The sequence below is a fragment of the Pipistrellus kuhlii genome, unplaced genomic scaffold, assembly GCF_014108245.1.
Source record: "Pipistrellus kuhlii isolate mPipKuh1 unplaced genomic scaffold, mPipKuh1.p scaffold_m20_p_15, whole genome shotgun sequence".
NCBI lineage: Eukaryota > Metazoa > Chordata > Mammalia > Chiroptera > Vespertilionidae > Pipistrellus > Pipistrellus kuhlii.
The window spans coordinates 17863763-17886710 of NW_023425460.1; the positions used below are offsets into that span (position 1 = coordinate 17863763).

Consider the following 22948-nt stretch of genomic DNA (forward strand, 5'->3'; position numbering starts at 1 on the left):
ATGGGAATGTAAACATTTTTGAGTCAGTAAATAAGACCGAGGCATTTATAAGGTGCATTCTTTTTACTGAGCAGGCTCTGTATGTATTTGGTGCATACAATTGTAAATGGTCAGTGCTGACACCAAATATCTTTGCTTCTGCTGTACTTTTTCCACCGATTACCAGATTTTAACAAATGAGCTTCTACACATGAAAGTCCTTTGAAAAGTAGAAACTACTACATGTTTAAAGAGACGCTATAATTTTAGGCCAGCATTTGGTGCCAGATTTTTTATGTGTGTTTTAATTTAATCTCCATATCAACCAAACCTCAATTTGAAAATGAGAAAACTGAGACTGAGAAAAGTTAAGAAACTTGCTAAGGGTCATGAAACATGTTGGGCATCTCCAGAGGGGCTTTCAATAAAGATAAGGAAAGGTCAGAGACAATATTTTATTTTTTTCAATGTTGAGGGCTGGCTTAGTGTCTGAGCCAGTGGGTCTGCTAATTGGACCTGTGAATTGGCAGACCCCTTGCCCAGAGGCAGCCTCACCAGCCCAGGTGCACCCATCACAGAGATGGATTTAGGGATCAGAGGAGGATGTCTGTGCTCTGTGACCAAGTGCAGCCCACGAGGGTGAAAATTGGTTCTGAGCAGAGCCTTCCCAGCTACTTTTCCCAAATTTACCACTCAGATAAACCACTCCACATTTTAAGGGTCAAAAGGAATATAAGGGGATAGGAAGAGGCCTGATTTACATAATGGGGTTGCCATTCCAAAATGGGAAGCTTGGGAGTGGGAAAGAAGTGTTCTCCATTAGCAAGTGGCAAAGGCAATTTTCAAATCCAAGTGTGTGACTAAACTTCAAAGCCAGTGTTTTCCATTAGACCCTGGGAACACCCCTCCTTGCTGTAGGAAACTCAAGAGCCAACTCTGTTTCATCTCTTAACCATCATCACATGTGGTGTCCTATTTATCACTTTAAATGTCTGTTTGATCAGTCACCAAGTAGGGGAAAGCTCTTTGTTGGTACCATGGTGCCATGCACAACATTTTGAAATTCATAATGTTTGTGAAAGTTAGTAAACAGTTCAAATTGCACACTTCAGCTTTAAGTAAGTGCTAATCTGTAGAAATAAGTATTCAGAGATGGGTCACTTGGAAATGAAGCTACGAACTCATTCTCTTTCTGTAAAGACCATAGGCTTTGTTGAATTGTTGTATTTTTTAATTTAGGTGGGTGCACTGTAGGAAGAGCATTTTGTGTGTCTGCATTGAGGTTACTAAAATTGTTAGGTCTTCCCATAAACCTAAGCAGACCTCTATGAAAAAAAAAAAAAATAACTGGGTCAGCCAAAACCAGTTTAGCTGAGTGGATAAAGCATCGGCCTGTGGACTGAAGGGTCCCGGGTTTGATTCTGGTCAAGGGCATGTACCTTGGTTGTGGGCACATCCCCAGTGGGGGGCGTGCAGGAGGCAGCTGATGGATGTTTCTCTCTCATCGATGTTCCTAGCTCTCTATCCTTCTCCCTCTCTGTAAAAAAATAATAAAATATTTTTAAAAAATAACTGGGACAAACATTGGGACACAGAGCTGGTCGTCTCAAACAAGTATATTTGTTCACTATACATTTGTTCATCTGTGTTAAGAGGGAGTTTCAGTGAGTGGCTAAGCGTTAGGAGGGGTAAGGAGTTGGGAATAACTCGAAGTGGCGTGGAATCCCAGTGTGCTGGCATACTCCGGCTTCGATCAATATTGCATGATGGTGCTGATACCTTTTTGTGTGATATGCTCATTGATTCAATTATTAATGTCACCAGTGCATGTTTCTAAGCCTGCCAAAGGTAAATAATTTACTGTCATTGCCAAAGAAGAGTGTGATATTACTTATTTATTAGAAATTTTTAAAAAGGGGTGTTCCTTTGTGGAAAGTAACCTCAGGGCCTCAAAGGCAGAAGTTGCAGTTTGCTGAAAAGTAAAATGAGCAGCGCCACCCACTTTCTATTGAATGCTCTGCCCTGCTCTGAAGCGAGGTTAGTCGGGATCTCCAAAAGTTAGTAACCAACGCCAGACTGAAACGAACACCTAAGCTTTGGCTTTACCCATAGAGAATGTGGGGTCTTTCTGAAGAGATGCATTGCTCCTTTGGGGTTAGGACCTTGGATTTATGGGCTCCCGTTAACACCATTCATTGCACATTCGTCCACTGAATGTGTCTTCTCTCATTGAATGCTAAGAAAATTCTCTCTCCCTCATTTATTTTTGTATTTTTCTAGGCTCTAGATTGGCTAGTGGCTTGCACCTACATGCTCTACAGGTGTTTTTTTCCCCCCAATTTAATTTCAGAGGGTGTTTTTTTTTTTTTTTTAATCTTAGTATAATAATTCAGAGTAATTTTTAAAATTTTAAGCTTTAGTATTATCGAAGTTTATTCAAGCCAGTAAAAAGTCATGCTGTTTCATAAGACATACTCATTAGGGGAGAAAGAAATACCTTCTCTCCAGAGACAAATTCTTAGCATATCTTTTGAGACTTTTATTATACACTTTCATGTCTCTAAATGATATGCATGTTGCTTCTTGTTGGCTTTTTCCTCATTACAGGAATTTTCTTGACTCACCAAAATGGAAGATGAAGCTCTTAATTTTTAAAACAGCTCTTCTCTTCCGCTGTGCATACTTCCCATCCCCTTTGTTCCCCCAAGCTGTTGTATTTCATTTTGGTTATTCCTGTGTGTGTTTAATGGTTCTATTATTATGCCTATGTAATGTTATTTACAGATACGAAGTATGTTATGATTGCATTTTCTTTTTGGTACAGTATTTGCTTTCCCTAAGTTTTCTCGTTTAGTTGTTGCTCTCTCTACAAATCACTAGCCCAACCCACACATTCCTCCCCAGTTGTGAAAAGTCTCCTTTCAATATATATTCATAAATTTCATCTTCCTAATTCATCTCCCCGGGAGCTTCCTTAGTTGTCCCGTTCCTTGGACGCCTCCTGATTCCTCTTCCTTTGGCACCATGAAAACTCCCTGTTCTTGTATTAGACCCTGTGTCTTACTTGGTTTAGGCCTTGTTTGGTGGAGCATATCTTTCAATAGTTTCCTTCCTTTACAGAGTGCATCAGATATGTATCTTTTTTATGAGGTTTCACATATCTTAAAATAATTCTATTCTTTTTAAAAAATATATATTTTATTGATTTTTTACAGAAAGGAAGGGAGAGGAATAGAGAGCTAGAAACATCGATGACAGAGAAACATCGACCAGCTGCCTCCTGCACACCCCCTATCGGGATGTGCCCGCAACCAACGTACATGCCCTTGACCGGAATCAAACCTGGGACCTTTCAGTCCGCAGAACGACACTTTATCCACTGAGTCAAACCGGTTTCAGCAAAATAATTCTATTCTTAAATTTTATACTTTTTGTTTGTTTGGCTGGTTATAGAATTTGGGGTTGAAAATCATTTTCCCTCAGAACATTGAAGGAATTGTTCCACTGCCTTGTCCTTAACTTTAGTTTTTGCTCTTAAAATCTGGTGGAAGTTTGTCACCTGTGACCATTTTCCTTTCTAAAATTTGGAGAATCATTCTGATTTTTTTTTTTTTTTTTCGAGTTGGGAAGTGGGGTTTATATTTCTTTCTAGTTCTGGTCATTCTGTGGGTCCTTTTAAGCTAGGCACCTGTCGTCAGCTCTGGAAAATTTTCTTGAATTATTTCCTTGACTTCTTTATTTTACTATTTTTCTCATTTTAGAACTCTTTCTTTTGGAGAGGGACAGAAGATAAGAAATTCCTGAACTGATTCTCTGCTTTCTTACATGTTCTCTCCTATTTTTATTTTAATCTTACTCTAATTTCCAGGCATTCTTTCCAACTTGAATGCTATCATATTTGTTACTGTCTTTGAGTTCTGTCATTTAATGGAGCATTAGTAGGAACCAACTCTTGAACAGGACAAAAATTGAGAGTGATCTTATTTTTGGTCTGTGGGATAATATCTTATATCAGATTTAAAACATTCTTAGCCATTCTCTATTCAAATATAACTTTTGCTTTATTCTCCTCTTCTAAATTCACTTATGTTAAAATTTTTCACTGTGTCGCACATGTCTCATACTGTTTTCTATACTTTCCATTATTTTTTAAAAACATCATCCTTCATTTTGTATAGTTTTCCATTTATGCTTCCAATTCACTAACCCCATTTTCTGTTGTGTCTAGTCAGGAACTAACATTGTATTTAGAACTGGACAAATGCCTATTTGATTCTTTCTTACATTCCATACTCTGTTAAATTATCCTCTTTTTATTTTCTGTGGTTGTTTGTTTTCTCTCTCTATTTTCTTAAACATACTAATCATACTTACTTAAAGTTCTTATTAGCTTACTTCAAAATGTAGGATAACCTGGAGTCTATAATATTTGGGTGTGGGTTTTTTTTTTTTTTTTTTTTTTTTTTTTTTTTTTCCTCTTTCTTTCTTGTTTTTGTTCATGTGCTCTTGGCCATGCCTGGCAGTTTTGTATTGCGTGCTGGACATAATGTGTGAAACAGATGCAGACATGGCACGTCTGATGCTGCTCGAGGCCTCCACAGAGGCTTCACCCTCCCTTGCCTGGCAAACAGCAGTGGCTGGTTATTTAATCCGATCAGGAGTCTGCTGAAACGGGGCTGTCTGCAGCTCTGCTTAGGCGGAGACTGCCTGTGGTTTGTCCCTGGTCCCTTAGGGTCTTTACTTAACATTCTAGTGTGGTTTTCAAGTCTCCTACCCGACAGGTCCCAAACTCTCCATCTGTTTCTCATGAAATTGCCAAAAAGCTCCATGAACCTTTCGGATTTTCTGGTGAGCCTGTTCTGGACAGCCCCAGAACTCCGCCAGTGTCCTAACAGAGAGCATGCTGGAGGCCTCCCAAATCTCCACCAAACTCCTTTGATTTTTCTATTCCCCAGCAACAGCCCCTGCAAGTACAAAAAGCCCCAATTATGTCTGCACTGGTCATTGAGAAATGCCCCCAATTTAAAAGTGGCGACAAAACGCCAGCACGACTGTTGGAGACCTACCCCTCTCCCAAGGCCAGCTCCTCCAGTTCATGCCTCAGCTGCTCTCCGCTGCACTCAGACATGATTTCCATATTTATCTGACTTGGCGGTGGCAGCAGGCTACTCTGCCCCACTTGGAGACAGAAGTCATCAAGACTGAATGTTTTGTTTTCTTTTTGAAATTTGGGAAAGAATTTTACAACTGTTGTAGGATTAATTTGAAGATGTGTTGAAGTGCTTAAAGCCACATGGTTAGAATTATTCCTCGATTCCTCTTGCCATGCCAATTACTCAAGATGCTTTCTTAAAGGATTGAAATAACCTCTGTTTTCTAATTCTTGAAATGTCTGTGTAGACCGGTAGTGGAGCGTAAATAAATTGTTAATTTTGAATGTTAGACTGCCTGGACTGATAGAGACATACAGGTATGTTTTGTAAGTGCAAAGAAAACCAATGTCTTGGGTGGGTTGTTGACGCAATCTATCATTTCATTTTTCAGCACCTAACTTTCACAAGAGAATTTGATTCAGATTCTCTTAGACACTACAGCTGGGCTGCAGACACCTTGGACAATGTCAATCTTGTCTCAAGTCCTGTTCACTCTGGGTAAGTAGCCTAAAAGGCACTTTTCTTTATCCTATGACGCTAGCATTTCATTTAATATTTGCAGCTATGAATTCATATTGACAAACTTCATTTGTATGAAATATTAATTCTCTATAGGACTTCATTAGTGAGTGTCTGTGACATACTTATAAATCATTAGTGAATATTTTTAAGCAAATGTATATATCTACTTTTATTAATAGAGAAGCACAGTGTTAGTAAGGAAATTCATTAAAGTTTTGATGCCTAAAATTTCCCTGGCTATGTTGGTACATTTCTAGGTCTTTGATTTTCCTTGTCAATTAAAAAAATTGAATACTTATAGTCATCGCTCTTAATTTTACTTTATTCAAATGAAGTTTTTTACTAAATATCTGATCTGATTTTCCTTTCTAATAAAAAAAAAATACATATAGAAGTCTTTCTATTAACTTACCTCATTATTTTGTTACCCACCTTGGGGTTCTGGATACCTTAAGACAGAAATCAAACAGAAAACCCAGAGACATTTCCAAACAGGTTTTATTAAGCTTATGCTTGAGCACGAGGGAGGCAGCACACAGGGCAGGAAGCTCCTCTGACCTGACTTGGGGACTGGCTCTGCTTGGCTGATTTTATAAGCTGGGGACAAAGTGGGCAGACTTTTTGAAAAAGGCGGGCTTGGGGAATTTTTCATTTGGGGGGTGCGGGGGACCTGCCTCTCCAGCTGCCTGTAACTGCGGTTCCGCCTGCAGCTGCAGGGGCAAGGGGGCAGACTGCTCATTCCTGCCACCCCAGGAAGGTCCTCTAGAGTCAGAGCTTGATCCACTGCGCATGTTGGTTAAGCAGGCCAGGGAGGTCAAGTCAGCTGCCTCTTCATTCTCCGGAACAGCATGGAGGGTGGTGTCATTTTGTGGTCAGCTTATCACAAAATCCACACGACCATCTAGTCTCACCTTGGCTTCATGGTTACTGGTATTTTCTGTCCCCTGCCTCACACCCCTGTGCTTTGGCGCTTTGCTTCACATGATAGGTGGATTTCACTCAAAAGTTTGGATTTTAAATAAGCAGTAAACTTTGGTATTCTTATATTTTTCTTATATGATATAGGCCTCTGATTTGACAAATGATAGGTTTTGTGTGGTTTTTCCTTTAAAAATAAAATATAAACTTTTGAAACCTCTAGATCAAGTTTGGTCCCCTTCTGCATTCCTGAAATGAAGTTATAATTGCGTTAAATTACAATTAGAAAAGAGAAATGAGTTTTTAAAGAATATAGAGAAATCCACTTTTTAAAAAAATGAATGTCCATGAGAAGCACAGCAAACAGGCCACATTGCTGCCCCCTCCCACTCTCCGCCCCCAGCCAGCAAAATTTGAGGCTGGTACTAAAAGCTGAACTCCTTGGACTGCTAAATGGATAATCAATGTATTTTTAGATAATTGGCTTCTTTACCTATAGGTCATCAAAACCTGGGGTAAGTATTCTCGGTACACATGGAATAGAAATACTGCATCAGATAGTGAAAATAGTTCAAGGTATTTTCATCTCTGAAATCGACACGAAGGCCACACATTAGTTGTGATCCAGGACAAGGGCTGATTCATTTGGAATTGAGTAAATTAGCAGCCATTAACACTACATGCCTTATGTGCTACATGAAGTGTTTGCTGCTGCTTTTTTTAATTTTTAATTTATTTATTTATTTATTTATTTATTTATTTATTTATTTATTACAGAGAGGAAGAGAGAGGGATAGAGAGTTAGAAACATCGATGAGAGAGAGTCATCTATCAGCTGCCTCTTGCATACTCCCACCGGGGTTATGCCCGCAACCAAGGTGCATGCCCTTGACTGGAATCGAACCCGGGACCCCCCAGTCCACAGGCCGACGCTCTATCCACTGAGCCAAACCGGTTTTGGCTGCTGCTGCTTTTAATTAAAATAAATTGTAATAGCTAACATTTACCTTGTGCTTTTCATGTACCTGGCGTTGTGCTAAATGTTTTACATGTATTGTCTTATTTAGTATTTATTTGAGCTAAAAGGACACTGGGAAAGGTTTTACTCATCTCTATTTTACAGATGAAAAGTCTGAAATTCAGAGTAATGCTGCAGGTTATTTACAATATCCTATAGTGTTTATAGTAGTCTTAAGGAGCTTATAGCTTGGAACATCACAATTCTGAAAAATAAAAGTGTCGTTCCAATGGCAATGACTTACATGAAAATGCTTTATAAACTATAAGGTAGATGGTGGTCTTTGAGTCATTAATATTGTATTTAACTAAATTAGAAAAACCTTCAATTATAGTAATGGTAATTATTAAACAGCTAACACTATAAAATTTCTAGTAGATATATGTGAGACTAAAATTGCAAAAGCAAAAACAATCAGAGTTAAGGAAAATATAAAATATTTGGGATGCATTTGGTGGGCAGACATGTTGAAGAGTTTTTGGAATGGAGCTTGATGAATTGTCACCGTGTGACAAAGAAATTTGTACCCTCTGCGTGGGAAAGAAAAGTACTAGTGATTCATTTATGAAATTGAGAGGCTGAGGAAGCATAGGATAATAAAATCAGAAATGAACTTTCACATAATTTGGAGACAATTATGTATTTGAATATGCAAATTATCTCTGCTCCTTGAATTTATTAAAGACAATAGACATATGCAGGAAAGTGGAAATAATGACAGCTAACATGGGCTTATTTGAAAAGGAAAATACAGACTTGGTATGTGTATACTTGGAAATAGTTCATTGATGCTGGGTCTGTGGAGTAGCTTGTTTGTGGCAAGTAGTTGTGGTCCCACAAATGTCAAATGCTTTGGTTTCATGTTCTGATGGTTTTTATTTTTCTTTTGCTTATCATTGACATTTTCTGTTGCTTGCTTCTAATTATCGTACATTAATTTTTTCCCATTTGCTTTCTAAATTATTTTGCAGCTATTCTTCTCCACTTCCTCAGTATGATTCAAGGTGATAACTTGTCCTTTATGTGAACCATTCTTTTTTTGTAGTTTTAATTTATGTGAGTCCCCTCCCCCACCCCCTGCAGTTAGATTGTGTCAATGTCTGTAGTGTATTAGTGTATCGGCATTTGTCATCTCACTGTTCCTAAAACTAGAAATATTCATGTGTTAATTTTAGGATCGTTTGTCGAATTCCTGCTTTAATTTAAATAATAAAAGGTACAACACCCTTGATTAAACATCACCTTTTAATTCGTTTCTGTATGTTATATTGCATGGAATTTTATTTTACACAGAATACGTAAGGAATGATTGGAACACAAATCACTCTAGTTCATAGGCTTACTGAATAATAGAACCCATATCCTGCCTAACATGTCCTCCCATCTTTCCCTAGTCTGTTTGCTCCATTAGGTTGAAAACCTTGGCTTAGACCAATATACAGTTGGCCATGAGCTCCAGCTCTGCCCTGGGTGCTATCAGAACACAGGCTCTTCCAGTTTGTCATTAAAATCTTCAAAGCCATGTTTGTTTTTCCATTTGGTTCTGATATTCTTTGTAGCTGGGATATTTTTATATTGACACTGATTACCTTCTTCCACTACCTGCAGACTACTTAGCTTGGATATATAGCCTGGCTTAGGCAGTTTCTTAGCATGCTTAACAAAATAGTTTTGTTCGTCAGTTCACTCAGTAAACGTGCCTTGGTGTGTAGGAACTGAGCTCAGCTCTGCAGAGGGAGCACTGAGCAAGACAGACCTGATCTGGATGACTGTCTGTCTCTATCACGGAGACTCAGCTGCTTGTTGCCAGAATATACATTGCCCTCCCAGTGTAAACACCCCAGTGTTTATTGTACTGATACAACTGGATTTTCAAACCCAGAGTTCATATTGAATCATTTTTTCATCCTTTCATTCTCTTACTATGATTCTCAGTCACCAGTTGATTTTCACCATTAACTGCTGGGAGAGATCAGATTTTGTCTGAGACTTCATCACCACATTATCTTTGTTACTGACTAAAAGTGGTGGTTAAACATTTATAGGTGTGAGAAAATGTAGGCTCCTGGCATAGGTTCGTGAGCTGTGCATCATCTAGCTCTGAAAACAGTTCGGTGGCCACTTGTATAAGTGAGCACATATCTTTGACTAGGAAGGAGTGTTTTTTTGTTTTTTTGGGGTTTTTTGAGGGGCTCCATCTTTTCCCCTCAAATGTCACAGTGGCCCCAGTCTCTCAAAGTAGGTATAGTGTTACGAAAAACATAAATTAACCCAGAGGAAAACGGCTAAATCCAAAATGAGCAAAAGGATGTGAAGTTGATTCCACTCCACTGATGAGCAGAAGTGGTTCTGAAAATCAGATTGGCTAAAAAAATGACCTCCATGTGCCTCTCTCCATGGGGGATAGCAAGTCAGTTTGCTTTATGGAAGAGGTTGCTGGTCAAGAGGTTAACTCTTTAGGAAAGGGTCCCCAGCTAGGACCTCCAGCCAGAGTCCTAAAATCTATTTGCAGGATATTAGAACTGTTTTTAGATGAATAAATGGGAAAGGATTTTGATGGTTGGGATAACTTTTTCCCTAAAAAACTGTAGGTATTCAAGCTATTTTCACATCATCCATATTTAATGCTGTTCCATCACCAATCACATTTTCACATGTGAACATGAGAGTGTGCAGATCCGTGTTTCTGTTCACCTGCCTGCCCTGCACCCCTCCGTGTGCCACGTTCAGCACCGTGGCCGTGGTGGGGGAACCTGTGAGGGGACTCCTTTCCCTGAGCGTGCGGCAGGAATCACACATTGCAGGGTGCTGTTTCCCTGATGTGACACAGTTCATTTCTATACGTTTTCATATTCTCCTCATTAGCTTTAATGTAGAGGTCAATGGCAGAATTATGTAGTTTAGAGATATTTCCTAAGAGGCCTAACTTAGGATATTTGTATTGCTGTACAAATACTCAAATGGAGGTTATTTTAAAGCCAGATATATATTAAAGGAAATGAAATCCCTCTCCATCAAAATTGCCTTAGCGAAACTAGTCACCTTCTGCTTTTATTATTATTATGTGCTGCTTTGCAATAGTAAAACTTAAGAGTGTTGGTCTGAGTAACTATGCATTCATTTTTATGAATTGTACATGTTAAGACATACTGTGGAGTTTCATCTTACCTTTCAGGACTAGAGACCCCATAGTCAGCAAATGGCTAGAACTACTTGCAGTTAAAATGATGCTTGAGTATAGCTTAAAACACCCATAAGAGACCACATACAGTGGTTTTGTTTTTTTATTGTCAAATTCATGACAGTCCTTTAGCCGGTTTCTATTTCCGTTTTGGAACTGTCACTGTCACTGTTCCTTCCCTTTGAGCCATTGATGAAGTGGTTGGCTTCTCCCCGGGGGCCGTGTTCCACCAAAGCTAAGTTGTCATGCCTCACTCCTTTGTCCAGTTCACAAGTTAGATGCATGTTTGATGTGACTCCACTGTATTTACTTCCGACTTATTTTTAAAGAGAGGAAATGGTAGCTGCATTGTCTGTCACTCTAAACTTCAGCGTTTCGCTTCAAAACCTACTCTGGAAGGTGGCTTATTCCTGTCTCACTTTGGCCTCTGATCTTCTCCCTGCAGGTTTCTGGTGAGCTTCATGGTGGATGCGAGAGGCGGCTCCATGAGGGGAAGCCGTCACCACGGGATGCGAATCATCATCCCCCCACGCAAGTGCACAGCCCCCACCCGCATCACCTGCCGTCTGGTAAAGAGACATAAACTGGCCACCCCGCCCCCCATGGTGGAAGGAGAGGGATTAGCCAGTAGGCTGGTAGAAATGGGCCCTGCAGGGGCCCAGTTTTTAGGGTAAGTGATTGTGTCAATTTCAGTCTTGGCCCTCATAACCACATCTTTGATTTTTTTCTTTACCCTTGACTTGAGAAGTTAGCTACTAAAACGGCTTAGTTGGTTGGGGATTGAGGGCGCCTTTTGTGTAGTGTCCGAGGTCACAAAGCTGGGTAATTCTGTGAGCTCATGGGCTGATCCTCCTAACTCAGTTTGCTGGTCAAAGCTTTTACTAACCGAGAAGCATGGCCTCTGCTCAGTGAGTGCACGGAACGCCAAAGCCACCCTTAGGGTCAAAGCACCATTCTTAGGGGGGAAACATGGGTGCTGGAATGTTACCACCACGTTGAATAAATGGCTACTTTGGGTACATGTTCATTTGTGAAGATCGCCGCTAGGGGAAACAATCCATTGCGATGTGATATTTTACAAAAAAACAAACAAACACTAAATTGATTTTATGATCTGAGGTGGCACTCGGGTGCAAATCAGGCAGGCTCTGCCGAGACGGACAGTTTGTTCACGGTTTCCCCTTCTCGTTTCTCTTCCTGCTGCATGGATCTTATTCAGTAAACTGCATCTTCCCACCCATCCTCCCCCTGTAAATGAGGGCGAGAGCTTGGTTAGCCGAATCCTGCAGCTTGGGCCTCAAGGAACAAAATTTATTGGGTAGGCTCTTCATAGACAAGATACAGAATGTCTACAATTCTTTTTTTCCATTTTCGATTTTTTTTCTGTCACACCCATAGTATTATTATCTTAAGTTCGTTTTTATTTTTCAATCGTTAACGCTTTCAGTTGATGTGTGTCACTGAAAGGAAAAAAGAAAGATCATAGTGGCTTGAACTTGATGTATCAATGCTACCTATCTTGTGCTTTTCAAGCATGTGGAATTCACTGCGAGCATTCTGCTTTCATAATTCTTTGTGCTTCTGCAAGCCTTTCTTTAATTTGAAATGTTTTGACTGGATATGATAGCATTTCAGATAGACGGTCAGTCTAATTTCAACCTAGTATAGGAGGAGGTATTTACAGGCTTTAAATCAACACTTGCTATTAGTGGGAGATGTATGTGTGTATGTATATGTATATATATATATATTTGTATGTGTATGGAGTTACATTTTTTTAAGTTTGAGTAATTTTCATGGGCTTTGCGAAGAAAAAGGGATCAATAAGTAAACTGATTTAGAAAAATATTGGGAATACGAGATATGGAAAGAAAACCATATAGGCAGCAGATAGAATATCCTCCTGTGGTTGTCACATGTTTTGTTTTATTTTGTTTAGCTGATGTGTTGGTATGTGTCATTTGTTTGCTCGTCTGTTCGGTGTATGTGCCTTGGCAGTCTGCATGAAGAAACCTGTCATGAAAAGTTACGCTTGGCTTTCACCTGGTCAGAGATCCTTGTCATACCTTCTCTCCAGTGATGTTGAGTGTCGTACACACAGTCACATTCCCTAAATATTTACAGAGACAGTATCTGATACATTAACCTGCAAAGATTGTATCGTATATAGTTCTGAAAAAAAAAAATTTAATCATCAGCTGTGGTTAAAAATAAAAACTATGGTAAATAACTTAGAATTATTAACACTACTAGCGATAGGTGATTTTGCCTCTACCTGTCAAAAGAAATACAGGCATGAAAATTTAAATCTTTAATTTGAATTAACCATATTTATTTTGCCAAAAGTATAATGATTATATTTGTCATCCCATTTTAAGTGAGTGCCAATATTCATATTTTTATTATGTTATTTGATTGTTACAACTACTGTCCCTTTTTATGTTCTAACCTATGTAAACCTTTACCTGCTGTTACCACACATACATAAATACATAGGTGAAGACGTGAGGTTACATACAACCTCTGTAGGAGAATAATGATACTGTCTACTTAAGTGTCATAAAAGACAGCTGCACAATCCAACTACATAAATTGTATGTGATTGTGGTCTGCTTACTTCGATTCGTGTTTTTTTGTTGTTTTTTTTAGCATTTATCCCATTTTTAAATTTAACAAAATTATTCCTGTGCTTGATTGGCTATCTTGAATTTGCAGCCATTCTTTTGCAAAGGACACTGTCAAAAATTAACAGATTATATGGCAATTTCAAACCAACAAGTGCTTTGTAGGAAAATTTAAATATCCCTATGCAGGTTAAACTAGAGCTAGGAAATTAAGCTGCCCTTTACTATTTCACAAACTGAAAATCAGAGGAACTATCTTAAGTACATAGGCTGTGAAAGTCACAAAGAGGGACTATTGGTGGAGTGGGTTGTTACATTGATTGTTTTCTTGCTAAGGGGAAAAAAATCAGTTATCTTTAAAATAGGAAATGTACAGAATTGCTTTTTTAAATAAATGACTGTGTCCTTTTAAAGCATTAGCATTTTTTAAATAGATATAATAATATACCTATTGTGGTTTTAAAAATAGACCAACTTTCTTCCTTTTGGTCTATTTTTATAATCTTCAACTCCTTGAATCAAAATTTATTTTTGTATGGGCTAAATATTCTCTCCCATCCCCCATTAAATCAAAAGCCTAACCTAGAGTAGGCCCTCAAGAATTGTTCGTGAATGAATGAATGATGGCATGTTTCCAAGCTTCTAACATATTATTTAATTAGCAAATGTTTCTGCAGCTTTGAAATCATTCCCCACCTTAGTGGCACCTCTGATTTTCCAATGAATCCTCTTAATGAAACTTTTTTTTAAAGTATGATTCTGTAAGTATATTTCATTTGATACCAAAATAATGTGGATTTTTTTCCAGCCCTGTCATAGTGGAAATACCTCACTTTGGGTCTATGCGAGGAAAAGAGAGGGAACTCATTGTTCTTCGAAGTGAAAATGGAGAAACGTGGAAGGAGCACCAATTTGACAGTAAAAATGAAGATTTGACCGCGTTACTTAATGGCATGGATGAAGGTAGTTATGATGACTCCTTGTTTCCGTAAATCTCTGCAGGAAAAATATCAAAGGAATAACTAGACTAAAAGAAACATTCTGGACTTCACACATTTGTATTTCAAGCTGGAAATGAGGTTCCTCAATATTTGTAGTGTTTTCTGTATATAAGGCATGAAGTTCCATTTAATTAACAAATGTTTCCCCCTGTAATACTAATGTGCAAGTGACGGTTGTCATTCTTTCCAAAACCCAACAAAGTTTTCTAAGTCAAAAGGAGGGCATGAGATAATCCTGGAAGGTATGCAAAGTATGCAGAGCATTTTTAAGAAAATACATTCACATTTTATTTTTGGAATTATTTTTCTCAGACCCTTTCTTCTATCACAGTTTTCTCCCAGATTCTTTCAGTATTCTTCAGGAATATTTAATTTCTCTTGAGCTGTAATCCATTTAAACACACACACACACACACACACACAAATGTGTCAGGCTCATTATTGGAGTCTTTATTGCTGCAGGGTCTTACTCTTTGACCTGTAAGACTGACGTATAGCTGACCATATCACTTCCTCATACACACCTCAGGCTGTCTTGACCCTTAGAATCAAAGATGTGTTGACATTAGGAATGGACTTATTTTGAGAGTAGGTCCTTGATGCAGTTTTATAGACCACGGTCACCATAAAATGAAGCCAATCTTTATTTTATACAGTCAGTATCAAAGTCATCCTAATGATTACAAATCCATCAGTTGTTTTAAGTAACTGCTTTACTGGAGATATAATTCACATGCCACTTATTTCTGGAATGCTTCCAGAAAAGTCACTCCTGGTTTGAAAGTGTGGACAGAGACCCGAGGGTGTTTGAGGGGTGACCATAGGCAAGTTCTTTGATCCCTGTGAGCCTTTGTTACGTCTGTGACATGGCGATTACCTTCTTTGCATTATGTGTAGGGTTGTTGTCAAGAAAAAATAATTATGTGAAGACTAATGAAATACAGTCCCTGTCGCACAGTAAGCCCTTGATAAATATCAGTGGTTGTCACTATTATTCCATGGACTGAAAAATTGTCCTGCCAAAGGTATTGCGTAAGATAATTTACTACAGCCACCAGGAATTTCGGGTGTCTTTACAGCAAGGTAGGAGGAAACTAATGCTCGTTGAGTGCCCAGCGTTCATGAGGCGCTGATAAACACCTGCATCTATGAAAATCTTAAATGGAAGCATAGTACTGCAAAGTGGGAAGCTTTAATCCCCCTGCAGAGGTAAAGGAGCTGAAGGATAGGGAACATGTAAGGTCACCCCAACGAGGTAGCCTCACCAGAGTTCAAATCTAGTCCTGCCTGTTTTCAAAGGCGTTTAACTACATCCCCTTATTTTAGAAATGTGTATCTTGTGGAGAAGGAAATAAATCTAAAGGGGAAAATTCCTACAAACCCGTAGATTTAAAGGTCCGGAGGTATAGTCATTACAAATGTTACATATTTAATGAGCATACATTAAATATCTCTTCGTAATACTGATATTTATATCACCATCTCCAACTTCAGGTAATTTCTGATGGGTAGGAACATGCCATGGTAATTAAGACTTTTAATTTTTAATACCTTATTTCATTTTTTAAAAATATATTTTACTGATTTTTTACAGAGAGGAAGGGAGAGAGATAGAATCATCGAGGAGAGAGAAACATCGATCAGCTGCCTGCCTCCTGCACACCCCCCACTGGGGATGTGCCCCCAACCAAGGTACATGCCCTTGATCGGAATCGAACCTGGGACCCTTCAGTCCTCAGGCCAATGCTCTAGCCACTGAGTCAAACCGGTTTCAGCGAGGATTTTCTCCTTTTTTAATGGCTAGTGACCTTTATACTATGAGCTCCTGAGATCGGGGTACATGTCTTAGTCACCTCTGAGTCGCCAGTGTCAGGCACAGCGCTGCTTTAGACCAATTCATCCAGTCCTGGTGAGTGAGCAGAATGAGAAACCACAGAATTATGAGATGTAGCTTTATGGAGGAAAGTTCTCATTAATTCATTTCCTCCAAATTAATTCATTTACTCCAAACTTTGTTAGTGTTCATCTCCAGGAGAAAAACAGTTAAAGAGGAGCATTTACTTTGAGGAAAGTACTAGAGAGTAACTATATTCTAGCGGGAATGTTAACTATTCAAAGACAGTGCTGTCCAATAGAACTTTCTATGGTGATAAAAAATAAATACACTGTGCTTTCCAACAGCCATCACTAGTCACAGCTGTCTCTTGAATACTCATCTTGTGGCTAGTGCAACTGAGTAAGGGAAGTTTTAATTTTTGTTTAATTTTAAGTAATTTTAAATAGCCATGTGTGGTCAGTGGCTATCACATTGGACACTGAAGTTCTAGCAAAAACCACAGAATATTCTAATATATTCTTCATTTTTTAGTATAAATGGTAGTATCTCCTATCAGGCAGAAATAGAATTTTTTTTTAATTATATGGAATGGACTTCCATAATTTCATGCTGACATGACTTTATTTTGTTTTTAATAAACCAGTTTTCAAATATGGGTGAGTCATGTCTTTGCCTGATGATTCACCCATACTGAGATGTTTTAAAGAAGTGAAGATATAGCCCTCTGTCCTGGATATTCTGTGTGTTACCTTAGAAATAGTAGATAGAGTTTCTGTGCTACATTTTTAAAGACCAGAGAAACTTGGGTTCCGTTTTAGACAATTAAAAGGACATGTAAATACTTTCGGGTTTAAAAATCAAGCACTGGAGAGCAAGAGCAGCAAAATTGAGGACTGAATGTTCAAAGCACAGCGGTTTTCTTCATGTATTGAATTTCAAAATAATAATTAGGAAGGTCCACTACACACCTTTTATCGCTGAATCTCCATTATTCAGATTTCATACCAAGCTCAAGCCCCACTTACTGCCATTCTTCTGTCCCCAAAGTTACTTCATTTTTATCGGAACACCCCTCATTCCCGTAAAAACAGACAAGCTGAAAGAAAAATCAGTCTCTAAAGAGAAAAGTTTGCTCTAAAAGCATAAAAAGCAACCCTTCGTTTTCCTTCCAGGTCCAAGGAGTCAAAGTTTTCTCAGTATAAGCATAATGTGGGAGGTTTGTGTTACCTCCACTCTTTCCCCTCAGTCCCCTCCCTTTTTTGTTCTTGAGTAGCTGTTAATTACCAGGATACAAATAGTAAATAAAATACACCAACAAACCAGTGAGCACATCATTCAAGATTTCACTAAAGAAAAATAAATCATCATACTATTATTTTATTTAACCTATTAATTTCTCCATTTTGTATCAATTTAGCCTTATCTGTCACCTATGGCAAATGATCCTTGAGAATACCTGTTATTACAAGTACCTTCTTTTTAACTCTTTTTCATAAATGAATTCTATATGCCCCTTTATAACTCATCTATATGCTACATTTATAGCCAGTCTCATTGCACCCTCATCTCTGGAAATCTTGAAACCCAAGTATTTAAAAACCATATTAGCTAATCTTTAGATCATGGATTAGGTTATGTTTCTGTAGTATTTTAAAACTTGCAAAAAATTTTTCTATGTGCACAGTGAAATGTAGCGGTTAGAATAACTCCAGGGGAAGACAAGTTCAAGTTGGAAGATAATTTGCCCAGAAAAATGTGGTTGTTAGTAATGTGGATGTCACATAGATCAGAATTCACATCCTGGCTCTGCCCTTCACGAGGTGGATGACCCTAACTAGTCAGACTCTCTAAACTTAACTTTAAGTGTATAAATCAAGGATATGCCATAGGAACTAATGGGGAACAGATGAGCTAATTTATGCCAAGTTCTTAGCATGATGTCTCAGAAGCACTCCATTGATGTTTGTCATAGTCACGGCTGCCTGCGCAGGTGTGCAGAAGAGCAAGGGGAAGCTGAAATCTTGTCTCTTCCATTTGCCTTGCAAGCCATGTGCTCCGATGCTGGCCTACAGGTCAAAGAAGCACTCATTCAATTTTCTCAAAGATGCTATCTAGTTGCCAAGCCATATAGCTGAAGGGCTATGTCCTCCCAAGTGGGCACCCTTTCTAAATCACAGACACCACCAGGGCCAGTGGAAGCCCTGTCACAGTTAATGGTGATGGCACTCATCCCATCACCACCACCCACTCAGGAAATAGCAAATAAATTAGGTTGAGACTTCCAAAATCCAGACTTCTGACTCAACTCGAGTTGTTTTTTCCCCCATTACTCCTTTGCCTCTGTATGTTTTCACATGAAGGATGCCTAGGAAACTACTTTGTGGGGAACAAAAATGCCACCTAAAGGTCAGCTACTATGTAAGTTTTCCATTACTAAGCAAGTAACGCTCTTAGTTCATGTGTGACTCAAAAGGATGTCATCATTGCAAACTAAGGTGCAAGCCTGTGAGACAAGAGCATCCAGGGTTATGCTAATGCAGGGGGCGTGTCAGCAAGGCTCTATTCTAGTAAGAGGCTAGAATGACACGGGACAGTTGGTCTGGGTGTGAAGAGCCTGCTGTTACCACAGAGGTATCATGTGGCAGGGGCAACTTTTCTCGTTGGCAGCGGACACAGATCTTGTTCTAGCACTTGTCAACTCGTGTTTTCTCAGCAGAGAGAAAAGATACCGCAAAACAGAAAATATTCGTTCTGCTTCCCAAAAACACTCTTTACGGTGTACCAGATCAAATCCACTTCATAAGTTTAATTCAACCCTTACTTTAATTAAACTCACAAAGTTCAAATACACATGTTTAAAATTGTGCCTCCAAAGCCAGACCATAGGGGGATGCTTTGTAGTTTGCAGTTATGCTAGACCTGGGAGTATTTTGATTGGTGGAACAATTCTTCCTCCTTAGAGGTCTTAACTTAAAAATTGATTAAACACACTGAGTCCTGCACTGTCCAACACTGTAGCCACTAGCTGCCTGTGGTTATCGAGCACTTGAAATGGGGATTGGACAAATTGAGATATGGATGCTATGAGTGTAAAATACATGATATACAAAGATTTGGTACACCTCCAAAAGTAGATCTACTGAGTGTCAAAAAAAAAAAAATGTACACACATTGAATAATTATTAAGGCAGTGTTTATTAAAATACATTTCATTTTCAAAATTGAGCTATCAGCTGATACAGTGTGTATATACATTTTTGGGAGGGAAGGCTTCTATATCTCATTAAAAATGTTTATGTTGGTTACATGTTGAAATGGTAATATTTTGGAAATACTGGCCTAAATATAACATTGTTAAAATTAATTTTACCTATACCTGTTTACTTTTAAGTGTTTCTATAAGGATGTTTAGATATTTACATATGTTGCCTGTAATTATATTTCTTTTACACAGCGCTGCTCTGGACAGCGTGTAGACTTTCTTTCACATTACCATTAGGTTTTTAAATCAAAAGTATTGCTACCTAAGTATCACAAGAATGCTTTGAGGATATATGAATTATGCTATGATTTTAAAATCTCAGTTATTGAATTGGGACAAAATGTTCCTAAACTTCTCCAAACAGTGTTATAATAATAGGAAAATATTCTTTCACTTGTGATTGCTTAAGTTTCAGATGAGAACAAGTGAGATTTTATGATACTAATTTCAGATTTAATAAATTATACTATTGGAATTGGAGTCAGGAAAGAAAATTGATACTTATGTTATGTAACAGAAAATAAATTTTCTGTGACTTATTATCTAACTATATCGACAATATTTTAGAAACAGACCTACCAGTTAAAAATTGCAACTTTGCTTCATTTAAATTGAGTTTACTTGTTTTTAGTTTATCAGCCATGAGACAAATAGTGATCTTAAAGTGTCAAGTTAGATTGTTGAAGCAGCTGAGCAATGACAAGTGACATCTGTAGCTTTATGTTGTACACAGCACCATCTATTGGAGAGATCTATTAACAATCTTGAAACATTCTGGAGAAAAAGTAAAAATTGAATTTAATTCAGGATTGTGGTAAGAGTGCAAAAAAAAAAAAAGCATAGCATACCAAAAACTATTAGTTAAACCATAACATAATATGAACTTGCTTTCCCATTGCTCCCTCGCTTCTCCTCTCCCAGAAAGTCTTCCCTAAACCCCAGACTGAGTTAGATCCACGCAGTCATACACAGCACCTGGCCTGTCTTCTGTAACAAGGAGTTTTGAACTTTGCTGTCTTCCTTGGAGGACGGTAAAGTCCATGAGGGCAGGTCCGGCTCTGACATGTGGACAGCCTTTATGCTCAGTGCAGGTAACAGCTCCTGGCACAGTGGGGTCGCTTCATCATACTTTGTTGAATGAGCGGAGAATTTATTTGTCTCCAGGCGTATGCCCCCACTTTTGGTGATAGTAATTCTGAGACCCAGACCCAAGAAAAAAAGCAACCACTTAAAGGAAGGGGTGTCACAACCAAATGGGGGGAGAGGAGATCTAGGAGACAGAGGAAGGGCACGATTCGTTTTCTAATTTTAAGGTATATGATTGTCAGAAATTATATGGATTGCTAAAACTGGAGAGGAAAACAAGTACATCATTCTTTCACATATTCTGCATTGTTAGCACTTCATGCATGTGCACATATGAATAACAAAGAAGGCCCCACCTTGGGTAAAGATGCAAAATAATGCTGATCCACACAGACGTGAAGCCTTTTCCAGAATTGAATAAGAATATGAGTTAAATATGAAAGTGTGGTAGGAGACCCCTCTGTACTGTCCTTGCCATGTTCCATGGATCTCTAATCATTTTAAAAGTTGAAAACTATTGAAAAGGTCCCCATCATCTTTACTTCGAGGAAGAAGGGTCAAATTACATCTTGAGTTATTGTTTTTCCCCCCTGTAACATCTTTGGTGGGCTTGTACAAAAGTTGCATTATTCAGATGGAGCTGAATTTTAATTCCAAAGAAATGTCTGTAGTTTTTTTTTGGAAATATTTCATTGAATTTATTACAATTTCCATATATTCTGTAGCTTGAGTTGACTATTATAGATTTGTCTTTTATTTCCTTCATTTCCCTCAATTTCTCTGATACTTAAGTTTTCTGTAATTGGTGAAAATATTTTTTAAAAATGAAGTGAAAACGATAGCAATTCAGATGTATGCACTGTTGACATGCAAAACTTAATTACCGTGCCCTTTCTCATTCTAAACTTCTGAGTTTCGTTTTTCCCCCTGCCCTTCAATATCAGATATTCCATTCTTATGGAATATCTTATGGAGCAAACTGAGTAGAGCATACGCCTAATCTGAAGTTATCGAGACATTTAATCATGTGTATTTAAAATTAAGGCAAAACTGATTGGATGATAATTCAAAAGCTTTAAGACTAACTCATTTAGTGGGAACGTGAATTCCATTCTGTCATTTATGCTTCAGTGTATTATGATCTCCAAAACTGTTCATATTTAAAAAGCATTTTATAATCCTTACTGCTCTGCTTTAAAATCTCAGTAGCAGAGAATACTGTCCCACCTTTTACAAATGTGGAAACTAAATGGGTTATAAGGTGCTTAAGAAATTTATCATTAATCAGTGAGGCTAGAAAGCTGTAGAACATTGGCTTCTATGTGTTATGTAGCAGAAAGTGCCTCAGTAATAAGTAAAGTCTTTCTGCTCATAGCGTAGGCCAATAACAAAGCTCACCTTTTGGATCAGGGTGTTTGCAAATCTACCCATCCATTTATCAACATGTCTATATGACTTCACGACTTCTCCCCAACCCTTTTTCCAGGCCTAGTTTCTAATTTCAGCTCTAAAGCAGACCAGCAAGTCAACTTGGGCAAGTCACTAAACCCTTTGAAAGTCAGACACCTTCTCTACCATATGCTATATGTAGGTTAATTAGTAGTTGACCTGCCACAAAGTAGACATTCAGTATATGTAAATTTTAGCCTTCCTCCTGGCCAAAACTACCTATTTCAGAACTCACCTCTGTCTTTTCCCTTTAATCTTTGTGTGTGTGTGTGGGGGTGGGGGGGGGTGGGAGGAGGGGTACGGGGGAGGGGAGATAGGTGTGAAAATTTTGCTAGTAACAGATTAAAAAGAGGATCCTCTCATATTCTGTGGCATTATGAATCGCCCTAAAAGGTAGAAGCTTGAATATTTATATCCCTTTATCTTTAATTCTATAGCTTAGGGGTGGTTTATTATCTTTTTTAAAAAAACATTTAGAAGTAATTGGTATCCTATACGCTCCTCTTCTCGTATTGAACCATCCTTGAGTTTTTTATAGGATCTTGTCATGTTTTTAAGCTTTGAGTTCTGAATTTGCAAGGAGAGGTGCAGGGTGAGAGTCTACAAGACCTTGTTTCCCAAATGTGTCAGTCAAGTCATAGTTACCGGGGTTGAATGTTAAAAAGCAGATTTTCGGGTTTCACCTCTGGCCAACCAAGGCATAGCCTCCACAAGAGAAGCCTAGGAATCAGTGCTTTTAATATGTAACTCAGGTATTGCTTATGATCTGGCCATTGGGATGCACTGCACTCAGAGCTGGCTTCTCTGTGGGTATGAATGTGATTCAGGCATCACAGTTGTGCTGCAGATAATTGTGTTGGGTCTATATCTGCATGTAAAGGGTGGGAGCAAATCAGAGATTCTTTGTAATTCCTACTT

The 22948-nt window shown here is 38.4% G+C and overlaps 1 protein-coding gene across 25 annotated transcripts in view; it reads left to right on the top strand.

Annotated features, from left to right (window-relative positions):
- The window catches only part of ANK3 (ankyrin 3), a 560461-nt gene that overhangs the window by 485665 nt on the left and 51848 nt on the right, over window positions 1-22948 (top strand). For 20 of the 25 annotated variants that reach the window (XM_045581850.1, XM_045581851.1, XM_045581847.1 and 17 more), the window contains 3 exons: window positions 5524-5630; window positions 11217-11441; window positions 14204-14358. In XM_045581850.1, coding sequence (XP_045437806.1) covers window positions 5524-5630; window positions 11217-11441; window positions 14204-14358 — 487 coding nt within the window. Of the gene's footprint in view, window positions 1-5523; window positions 5631-8561; window positions 8595-11216; window positions 11442-14203; window positions 14359-22948 lie in introns of all 25 variants that reach the window. The other 5 variants (XM_045581837.1, XM_045581838.1, XM_045581839.1 and 2 more) reach the window with 1 other exon arrangement.